Genomic DNA, 11,905 nt, shown 5'->3' on the forward strand with positions numbered 1-11,905 from the left:
GAGAGAGAGAGAGAGAGAGAGAGAGAAAGCTAGTATTTACCAATATTGGAAAGAGATGAGCCCAACCAAACATCTCTTAGATCACAATATTGGTCAATAACAAAGATTCTATAACAAATATTTTAAAATGTAACCTGAAATTTACTATGTGAAAGGAAATGTAATTCTTTCTTAAAAAATATTTATTTTTTAGTTGTAGTTGGACACAATACCTTTATTTTGCTTATTTATTTTTATGTGTTGCTGAGGATTAAACCCAGGGCTTTGCATGTGCTAGGTGAGCGGTCTAAGCACTGAGCCAGAACCCCAGCCCCAGGGAATGTAATTCTTCATATGATGAGCAAAGACTCTATTTTGTCCTTTGGAAAAAATATTTAGAAATAGGACTAAATGTTAAATACAAGAAACAAGAAAGCTAATTTTTTTTTAAAGAGGTCTAGGAAAATTTGCAAATTCCTTATCAAAAGAAATACACTGGGCTGGGGTTGTGGCTCAGCGGTAGAGAAATTGCCTGGCATGTGTAAGGCACTGGGTTTGATCCTCAGCACCACATAAAAATAAATAAAAATAAAACAAAGTCATTGTGTACATCTACAACTAAAAAAAACCAAGACATATTTTCTTAAAAAAAAGAGATACACTGTTATACAATTATATAAGGTAAAACAGAAATCAGTAAAACTTCAAAAATAAAATCATGGTGAGAACTTATGAGGTTGTACTTGTAAGAGTACTCACAAGTAACATAAATAAAAATATCTTAGTAAATTAACAAAGTCACTAAGTTAAAAAAAAAATTAATGCTGGGTGTTGTGTTTTAGTCAGCTTTTCATTGCTGTGACCAAATTACGTGGCAAGAACAACTTAGAGGAGAAAAAGTTGATTTTGGCTCACAGTGTGGAGGTTCAGTGCACGGTCAGCCAACTCCATAACTCTGGGCCCAAGATGAGGCAGAAGGATAGAGCAGAGAAAAAAAGCTCTGGACATGGCAACCAGCAAGCAGAGAACTCTGCCTAAGAGGGTCAAAATATGAATCCCAAAGGTATACCTCCAGCAACCTATTTACCCCAGTCACAACCTACTTGCTTACTTATCATTTCACCCTTGGACATTCTTATATTGTCTGACACATGACTTTTGAGGGGATATAACCTAAACCATAAGAAGGGAAAACTGGATATCCTGCAAAAGAATAAAGCTGCACCCTTATACCATACACAACAGTAAACCCAAAATGGATCAGAACTCAGCATAAGGCCTGAAATAATAAAAGACTTAGAAGAAAACATAAGGGAAAAGGTTCATGACACTGGATTTGGCAATTGGATTTCTTTCCTATAACACTAAAAACAAAAATAATGAAAGTTAAAAATATCTAAATTGTACTAATCAAAATAAAATACTTCTGCACACCAAAGCACAAAATTGACCAAATGAAAAGGCAACATATAGGGCTGGGGTTGTGGCTCAGTGTTGGAGCACTGGCCTAGTATGTGTGAGGCATTTGGTTCATTTTTCAGCACCGCATATAAATAAATAAATAAAATAAAGGTCCATCAACAACTAAAAATATATATATTTTTAAAAAGGCAACATACAGGAGAAACTATTTTCAATTTATATAACTGGATAAAAGGTTAATCTTCTGAATATATAAAGAACTCCTATAATTATTCAGAAATAAGAAAGCAAACAACCCAAATAAACAATAGAAAAGGGATTTGAATACAGATTTCTCCAGTAAAGATATCCAGATAGCCAGTAAGTCTATATAAAAGATCTTCAACTTTGCTAATCATTAGAGACATGGAAATCATAATCACAATGAAGTACCACTTTCTACTCATTAGGAAGACTGTTTTCTAAGAACCAGAAAATTCTAGTTTTAGGATAGATACAGAGAAATTGGAACACATGTGCACGTTGAGGGAATTTGAAAGGCTTCAGCTGCCGTGGAAGACAGTAGGGCAGTCAAAAAACTTAAAAATACAATTACCACATGATCTAACAATTCCACTTGTAAATATATACCCCAAATAAAGCAAGGGCATGAACAAATATTTGTTCACAGCAACGCTACTAATAATCGAAAAAAAAAAAAAAAGTAGAAGCAACCCAAGTATTCAGTGCATGGTTAAATACTGTGTAGAATATAGCTAAATTCAAATATTATCTAGCGTTGCCAAAGAAGGAAATTCCAATACATGGTGAAAACAACACTTGAGACTGAGGGATCTTTGAAATCAGAGGGAGTATTGAGCCATTACGGATGCTAGCCAGAAAAGGGTCAGATCCTTGGACAAGCTTTTGCAACTTTCAGTAGCAGGGCTAGATAGCAGTTAGAAAAAATGTCCTCTGTATCTATAAACCAAGAGTATTTTTTTTTAAAGAGAGAGGGAGAGAGAGAGAATTTTAGTATTTATTTTTTAGTTTTCATCGGACACAATATCTTTGTTTGTATGTGGTGCTGAGGACCCAACCCGGGCCACACGCATGCCAGGGGAGCACGCTAGCGCTTGAGCCACATCCCCAGCCCATAAACCAAGAGTATTTTTGTAACAGAGATTTGGAGAAGGAAAACATAAACTGAATCAACATTGGCTATGGATAAGAGGGAGAGGATAACACTCAAGTGGAGAAAGTGGACAGTCCATAAGGAGAAGTACTGGTTGCTTTTGAATTGGTTAAGGTTTTAAGTAGGTTGCAATGAATGGCACCTGGCCATCTTTCCTGTGGGATTTAGGTCATATGGTTGGAAATGTGGAATAGTCTTTTGTTGATTTGGCTTATAGCTATTAGCTGATTAATTTTCCTTATCTTGCCTCTCCTCCACCCACTAGTCCTTGTAATTAAATGTAGGATATCTCAGAATTTTTCTCTTATGGACATGTTACAACATACATGATCCCTGAAGACATTGTGCTAAGTAAACCAGTCACAAAAAGAAAAAAATAGTATAAGATTCTGCTTATGTGAGGTATCAAGAATAGTCAGATCTATAGTGACAGAAAGAGGAATGGGAATGGCCAGGGATGGAGAGAGGGAAGACTAGAGAGCTGTTGATGTAGAGTTTTCAATTTTGCAAGATGAAAAGAGTTCTGGGCTGCCTTATACTGTGAAAGGCAGTTTGGATTATTAAATTTGTTTATGTTCCAATTTAAGATACTTCATACATAATAGAAATTTAATGCCCTAGAAAAATTAAAGTAAATAAAACTAAGTAACTTTGTAAACATCTTAAGTTAAGGAAAAAGTTGGATCTCTTATATTTTTATGTAGAATTGGGAATGCAGTCATTTTAGGTCAACTAAAATTATTTAAAAAATATTGCCAGTCTACTCGGTAATCTGGACTTTTCTAAATATGCCACTATAGTTTTGGGCAATAATTGCAGTTATGAAGTTAGATGAAGTATGTAGAAAATTAATTTCTCAGTTTATAAATCAAAAGTGTCATGATATTAAAGCATAGCTCTTTTCAAATCACTTAGTCAATGCCAATAACAAATAAGGAAAATATATACCAGTATTGCTCTAAATATACTGTTTTTATCTGTCCTAAATGACCTAATTGAGTCAGGGAGGGACTTGGCCTGCTTCTCCAACTCTGTGGAGTTTCCACCTCCAGCTTCATTCTAAATAGCTTATATAAGATCAAGTTATTGATATCACTACTACAAAATTCATAAGCTGTGGTCCTAAAGGACACCTACGTTTTTATATTGACTTTTTGCTGTGTGCATTAAAGAATTTGTTGTACTCTTCACAAATCTGATATGAGTTTTCATATCCAACATTTTATTTCTTGGTTTCTTTGGAAGGGAAAATAAAGACTAAGAAAAGAGGTACATCAGGAGAAATGGACTATAAGGTGACACTACACATATGACTAGTTAAATCTCTTTTGACTTTAAAAGATAATATCATCACAAGGCCAGATATATATATATATATATATATATATATATATATATATATATACACACACACATATATTTATAAACAAAATCTCCTCCATAAAAGCCATGTTATTCCATGACTGATATTCACAGCAACCATATATATCAACATGTTTTTCACAATCTGATCAGTAATCCACTAAGTATGCTTTTAGAATTGATGTATGTTATTAAACATAGCAGTCTAAACATTTGTACTTTTAAGGAAATGTGCTTAAAAATGGTTCAGTGATTTGCCCATGAGGACTATTTACAAAGACATCTATTTACGTTAGCCATAAAAAAACCTGATATCAAAAGAGATAATGCTCATGCACACACCAAGATGGCTGCATGCTCTTAAAATATTTACACGTAGTTTCTTCTTTATGAGTCTCCCACACTTTCAATAAAGTGCGCTTCCTTCCATTTTCTCCATATTTCCTTCAGTCTTATTTCTGGGGGATGCATCCTTCCATTTCTACAAATTCAGGCCATCCTTCGTATTTATTTGTATCCTTATTGTTCTTTATGTGCTGTTCAAAAGGACTTTTTGTCTTAATGCCCTTCCCACCACAGAAGACCCAGTTGTCTCTAAAACCAAGAGTAGTAATAGATGTGCTTCCCAATTCAGCAATAAGCTTGTATAAAAATAACCTATAAGCAGTATTTGTTATTTTGCTGTAAGTTGGATGCCTTGCCGATATTTCATAAATATTAATAACCGTTGGGGTACTTTTTCTTCCCTCAAACTGAATGTAATTCACAAGTAAATGCACGTTATGTGTCTAAACAATTTTTGTAAATTTTTTTAGATTTTTGGTGATTATATACTCAATCTCATTCAGCATGTATGTTTTGACATTTAAAATACTTCCCTTGATTCTGTAAATTTTAAAAATAGCTATTTTACAGTTCCAGGGATTGTACATTAAATTTTAGTTTTTTTAAATAATGAAAATAAATATATCTTGTTTTACACATGAATTTTTTTTATTATCTGGCAAAGTAATATATTATGAAACTTCACTTAAGATTTTTTGAAGTATTTATTGTACTGCTTAACATACAAATAAATTAAATCAGTGCTGTGGTTAAAAAGCAGAAGATATATCATAACATATATAGAATTTTATATCTAGATGCCAGGACACCCCTTTGATTTTAAAGACTGTAAAAGGATGGCTTTTGAAGACGCATTGAAATGTCAAGAGATGGGGTTAGGATTAGTTACCTAGAATAAACAGTACCATTGTGGTTTCTATGTTGTATTTGTTTTTCAATGAATCAGCTAATATTTTATAATTTTATGGTAGCTGAAAATTCATTTAGCCTGTATTTTACTTTATACTTTTAAAATTTACACAGATTATAAATAATTTGACTAAAACACATAATTTTATTCTGTTTGATCCTCAAAAAAAAAAAAGAAAGAAAGAAAGAAAAGAGTTCTGGACATTACAATGTGAATATTCTAAACACTACTGAACTGTCCACAAAAATGGTCAACATTTTATGTACCCCACTGAAAACTGTAAAAACATTTGCCAATATAAAAATATCTTTAGGGTTTCTTAGTAAATGTTCCTCTCTAAATATAGTTCCTGAATTACTATTAAATTTTTCTTGTATAATGTCATTATTTATAACCTGTATAAACCTGCATAGGTTAACCCTGCTGTGACTCATTTTCTATTTGGAAAAAACCCCACAGAATTATTTTAAGCTGCACACACAATGGTACACATGAAGCTCCTAGAACACTGCCTGACACCTCGTATGCTCTGAGGAATGTTAGCCACCACTATCAGTATGTAGCTATGATTCAAGGTCCTTGGTTTCTAGGACACTCTTCATTGAAGGCTAAGCCTGATACATGTTTGGAATGATGATCAGCACAAAACCCGGTTACTTGATGTTTGCCTCCGAGTGAAAACAGTCCCCAAGCAGTCCAGAAGAACCTGGTGACTGAGGAGCAGGAGGTTGGGGTGGGGCTCAGAGGCCTGCAGTGCTTCTGGGGAGGGAGGGGACCGTGGGCAGGAGTAGAAGAGCAGGAAGACCCAGCCTCCTGCAAGCCCAGCACCTTGGACTGAGAGGTCTGGGAGGGCCAAGCCCCTGCCTGAATATGAGAGTTGGGCACCCACCCCCTTGTAACGTGCCACTCAGTCCTCACCTCCTACCCAAGGAGCAGTGTGAAGGGGACAGAGATGTGGAGGCAGAGACATGGAGGTCCTTGGTGGTGGAAGGCATCCCTGCTCGCCTCTGTTGTACTTGGGAGTGTGGCAGTCCTAGGCCAGGTGTCCCTCAGCATACATTCAAAAAAGACTGCCCAGCAAGCATATGACCCAAACACAGAAATTTGCTCACATTCGGACACTGCTGAAGATGGGAATCATCTATAGATTGTGGACTAATGCAGGTGTTATGATGGGTCAGTAGAGTTTACCCAGTTGAGGTCACCCCAGACGTGCTACAAGAAGACCCTGCCTTGTAGAGCCAGAGAGACCAGGAGAAAGGCATGACAGAGAAAATGCTCATTGAAGGCACAGCCTTTAATTTCATGTTGTTTATTTATAAAATGTGTTATCTTCACTTATCATGCAAGATGGGGCTCAGGTGCAGCTCTCAGCAGTGAGCAAGTTATAGGACGCAGAGGGAGAGGCAGATCATTACTTCATTTACTGGAATTTTAAGGCAGGGCTACACCTTCAAAACCATGGATTGCTGGAGATGTAGCTCAGTAGTAGAGTACTTGCCTAGCATGCACGAGACCCTGGGTTCAATCTTCAGTCCAAAGTTCCACAAAACAAAACAACAACAACAACAACATGGTAATTTCAAAGGGTTAGTTTAGAAATGCCATTAGGGCATTCTTTTCAGGTCACCCCAAATTGGTTACAAATGGAGGGACAAGGGTGAATACTAGGAAAATAAAATGCACTGATTTTTTTTTCTTCCAAAACAAGAATGTCATTTATTTGCTGATCAAATTGTGTGTGAAATTTAAGTTAAGAATTTTTTTGGAGAAGAATGAAGAGCCGTTGGGATCAACGATAAGCTTGTTAAACAACTGACTCTATGTTATCAAATGACTAAGGATTGCTTGTTTACTTTATTCGTTTCTTTCTCGGGATCTGTTGTCTTAATGTTAGTTTGTGGTTTCTTTGGTTTGGGTTGTAAACATTTTACTATTAATTGCCTGAAACACACAATAATTGCTGAGATGATAAATAAAACAAGGCGCAAGAGCATAACAGACAAAACCTGAATTGTTGGGGGCACCAGCTCCTTCCGTGGTCCCGGGGGTCCACTGTCAATGCTCCCTCCATACCCGAACTCCTCGCAGAATGGAGGGGCCCGGCCATACATGCAGTGGCAGTTTCTATTAGCGTTGCAAACGCCTCGGCCGTTGCACTTCTCAGGCACACAGTCAAATTTCAGGACTGAGCTATTGACACAATTTGTCTTAAAACATACCTGGTCCTCGCCACAGGATGTGGCGTCATATAGCATACCTATGTCAGGTATCCCCATCGGATGCATGCTTAGATGGTAGCCTGTGCCCCAGCAGATGATATTGTCCTCTTCCAGATGGGTGGACATTATAATTGTGTGGTCTGGCAAATCAGGGATCACTTTGACATTTATACACTGCAGCCTTCCACATATCGCATTTTCCTTCTTACACTTTATATATGTATGGACATCTTCTATCGCACAGTGACCATATTGATCACCTTGTATATTAATTACCTCATAGCACTTAGTAGGAGCCTCCCTAGCATCAGGTCCAAAAATGCTTTGGTACTGCATGTATCTGGATCGGCACTTTTGATTGTAACAACGGCCTTCATAACTGCAAGGGGTCCCATCTTGCTTGTAAGTGTCAGCTGGGCACTTATCTGAGTTCCCATAACAATACTCTGGAAGATCACATTCATTTTCTTCATCCCTACACACATATCCAGATGGAAGAAAGTTACATTTGTCACAGCAAAGTCCAACGCTACAGTTGGCACCCAGTTTCAATTTACAGTCTGCTCTACAACACAAATCTTCCTCACATTCTTCTATTGAACCACAATCACATTCCTCATTCTGTTCTATAATTCTGTTTCCACATCTGCTTTTTATATAATGTGGTTGTGGGATATCATTTAGGCATTTCGCTGCTTGAGACAAGTGTTTAAAATAAAGTTCGTAACTACAATTACTAAATCCAGTTCGCCCTGTGCCCATGATGCAGCTCTTCCTACCTCTACATTGGCAGTATTCTTTATCGTGTAACATTCCCACAGAATGGCCCAGTTCATGAGCAGTCCAAGTGGCAGGTCCAAGGACATTTTCATCTAGAAAGGTACTTATTGATCCAGATAAATCTGTACTACACACTCTTCCCCAGGAAAGTGCGAGGGCATCTATATATTTTCTGGAAATATATAAGTGTACCCAATCTGTAGTAATCCGAGTAGTTATTGTGTATTTTCTATATCGTATAAATTCTTTTAATACATCAGCTAAAGCCGGATGATCAGTACGTATTAGGCCTTCATTGCTCCATACTTCAATGCCTTTTAGATGTATCCTCATATTGATATCTTGATAGTAGGTGTCAATAATCGCAGTCAAAAGAATAGCATCATAGAGAATTAGAGAGAGATTATGTTTCACAAACTCAAATCTTCTAGTATCAAAGATCATGACCAATTCCAAATACTTTTGGTGTTTATAGGACATAGTATAGTCACTTATCCTAGCCATATCCTCCTGCTGGGCCATTTGCCTTTCTGTTTCATCATCAGTTAGACCACAGGTCTGATTGCTAACCTCATCCTTCAGGAGATACACAACATGTTCAAAAGTGGACGAGGCCTTGAGGGGCTCGATTTGGTACTGTTTGGCATCGATGCTCAGTACGCCTCGGAGTCCCCCCATGCATGTACTGAGAGTGGCGTCAGAGTCCTGAAATCCTTCCACCAGGCCCATATAGTTGCAGTCCTTGGGTATATAAGGGTGATCTTCCAGCAGTTGTCCCTCTTCTGTGAAGGAGAAAACACGTAGATGTTGCGGCAACAGAAGTTTCTTGGGCCACAGGTGGATGATGTGCTTCTTACCTGCTAACTGCAGGAGGTAGGCCACGGAACTGGGGACACCCTGCTCCTCTCGCCAGAAGCTCAGCTTCTTGGGGATGGTGATTTCGTAGGAGTCAAATTCCAGTTGGTGGAAAAGTAAGTCATCTCCCAGAGAGTCAAGGAGGAGCAGGGCCAGACCCAGCACGGGGAGCAGGAGGCCTTGGCAGAGGAAGGTCTGCTGGGACCTCATGGTCTGTCTGTTCCCTCCTCAGGAGTTGCAGGGGCAACTCCAGCCTGGCGAGTCAGACTTCCCCGAACCGCCGCTAGAGGCGCAGGATCGCCAGGGGCGGGGTCCTCCCCGTAGAGACCGAGGGGACTCTGTCCTGGGGGCCGGGTCTAGCTGACTGTCCCAAAGGCGCGCGCCCGGTCCAACGCATCCAGTTCGTTTTCTGGGCCGTGCGTTGGGCGCGCGTGGCAGAATGGAGCGAAAGGTGCGCAAGAATCAAGATGGGAAAAGGGGGCTGCTGTCCTTTGGGTTGGAGGGGAACAGAGAGCAGTTTGAGGAATGGAGAAGGAATGGAGAAATGGGGGGGAATTCAAGAGAGCTCACCTAAGGCCCGCTGTGTCCTCGCCCTGTAGTGCGTCTGTGCACCCTGGGACAAGGGTAGGAATCGGATGTCTCTTGGGCCGCTCTCCTCTCCTGACTGTGGCTGTTCGGCTGGGGTCCCCCAGCAGAAGGAAGGAACACCAGAACCCTCAAGAGTTGAAACAGACTCTTGACTATAACTGCGAATCAGAGTGTGGGATCGCAAGCTCTGTGTCCCAGCCCTTGCTCCTGAAGCAGCCCTGGCTGCCCAGAGGCTCCAGAGGCTTCAGCCGTGCGCCCAGGCAAGGGGAAGTTCCTGCGCACATTTTGCCTGGTGTTTTTTTTTTCCTGCTGTGCGTCGCCAGGGTGCTAGGCATTAGCGAGATTTGATTTCTTTGTGTCCCTGTGGTGTGGTGGGAGAAGCTAGAATAAGGACTTGTTAGTAGAGGGAAGTCCAGGAATTTTCTGAGAAAGGCATATAGCTGGTTTTCTTTGTAATATGAATGATGGGTGAGGGATGGCTGCGAAGGTACGAAGTCCCCAGCTCAGAGGACAGAGGGACATAGCTTCCACAGAAAGGGCAAATCACAGAGTCATAAGGTGACTTGGAGGGATTCCAATAGAAGGGCAACCTTTTCAGTTTTTCCTTAGGAAATTGGATCTGACTGCAGTACAGGGAATGTCATGCAGCTCCAGAAATTAAGAGAGATATATATTAAAAATACCCAATGACTCTTCATATCATCTTGTTTTTCCCCCCACTAACATTTATTATGTATAATAATTTCTTTAAAATATCTTTTGGTTATTTTTAACAATTTAGATAATTTTCTATATAGATGCATAAAATTCTATAGTAGGCAAGTAATTATGTATTTAATTATTTCCCTTATGATGGATGATACATTTGTGTTTTGAGTTCTTTTCATTTGTGTTGTTTAAAAAGGTACATTTTAGTAAATATAGCTGTATATCTAGTTAAAAAGCTGTATATGTATGAATTTACACACACACTCACACACACACACACACCTTTGCTCCATGAAAGTATTTCTGTGCTGATAGGTTTCTAGAAGTGAAACTGTTAGATCAAAAAAGAATCTTAGCTCATATTGAACTCATCATTTTAAAAATTCTTACATTGTTTTACATTACTCCCATAGAGCAAAACTACCTAATAGAATGGTTTTGAAGTGATGGAAATGGTAATATAGCCCAATACTGTAGCTACTAGTCCCCACAGGCTAATGAACAGTTTAAACACGCCTAGTGCTACAATTTGGATTCGGTGTCCCCCAAAGGTCCATGCGTTTAAAGCTTGGTGCCCCAGGGTGATGATTTTGGGAGAGGGTGGAGCCCTTAGGAGGGGGAATCTAGTGGAAGGAAGTTAGGTCATTGGGGGCATGCCCTGAAGGGAATATTGGGACCGCCACCCCCTTTCTCTCTGTTTCCCAACCACCATGATGTGAATAGACCTCTTCCGGCACATGCTCCTACCATGATGTGTTATACTGCCACAGGTCCAAAGCAATAGGGTCAAATGACCATGGACTGAAACCATGAGCCCAAATAAACATTTCCTCTTTATAAGTTTGTTTTTCTAAGTTATTTTGTCAAAGCAGAAGAAATCTGGCTAATGCACTGAGCAACTACTTTTTAAACTTTCCAAAATTTTAAATTTAAATCTCATAGATAGAAGGTCCATGCTCCTACAATCTTAATTTAAATTCATTAGAAGATAACTCATCATTTTAAATTGCATTCTCTTATTATTAGTAATATTGAGCATATTTGATAGTTGAAAACCAATGTTTTTTATTCTTAAATTTGCTTGCTTATATCCTTTGTTTATTCCTTTTAAAAATTTGTTATTATTATCATCATTATTTTGGTACTGGGGATTAAACCCAGGGGTACTTTACCACTGAGCTCCATCCCAGCTCTTTTTTATTTTTTGAGTCAGGGTTTCACTATGTTTCTGAGGGACTTGCTTGTTGCGTTGTTTTGTTGCGCGCGACTTCTTGCCCGCAAGAAAGACGCAACCCAAGAATCTTCTTTCAACAACTTTATTCAGGCCCCTGATAGTTCTTCTTCTCTACTCCTTCCTCGGGTGCCCCTCCCAGCCTTAATAAAGCATCTCAAGCCCCAATGCAAAGCAGCCACGTGGAGCTTTCTCATAGAGTGATGAAAAGTCATGCGCCAACTCTCCCAAACAAGGAGTTGTTTGTCACAGACCACAGCGGAGCCAGCGCCATCATGTAATGGTGACCATAATTTGCATAAATGGCAGAGGCAGCTCACCACAGTTCC

At 39.1% G+C, this 11,905-nt stretch overlaps 1 protein-coding gene across 1 annotated transcript; it reads right to left on the bottom strand.

The window, feature by feature from the left end:
* Positions 1 to 7,003: 7,003 nt before the first annotated feature.
* Positions 7,004 to 9,259, bottom strand: Adam30 (ADAM metallopeptidase domain 30). The gene has a single exon (XM_015505014.2). The coding sequence runs from the start codon at positions 9,257 to 9,259 to the stop codon at positions 7,022 to 7,024; it is 2,238 nt and encodes a 745-aa protein (XP_015360500.1). The 3' UTR covers positions 7,004 to 7,021.
* Between the last annotated feature and the right edge of the window lie 2,646 nt (positions 9,260 to 11,905).

Source organism: Marmota marmota, unplaced genomic scaffold (genome assembly GCF_001458135.2).
Source record: "Marmota marmota marmota unplaced genomic scaffold, marMar, whole genome shotgun sequence".
Taxonomy (NCBI): Eukaryota; Metazoa; Chordata; class Mammalia; order Rodentia; family Sciuridae; genus Marmota; species Marmota marmota.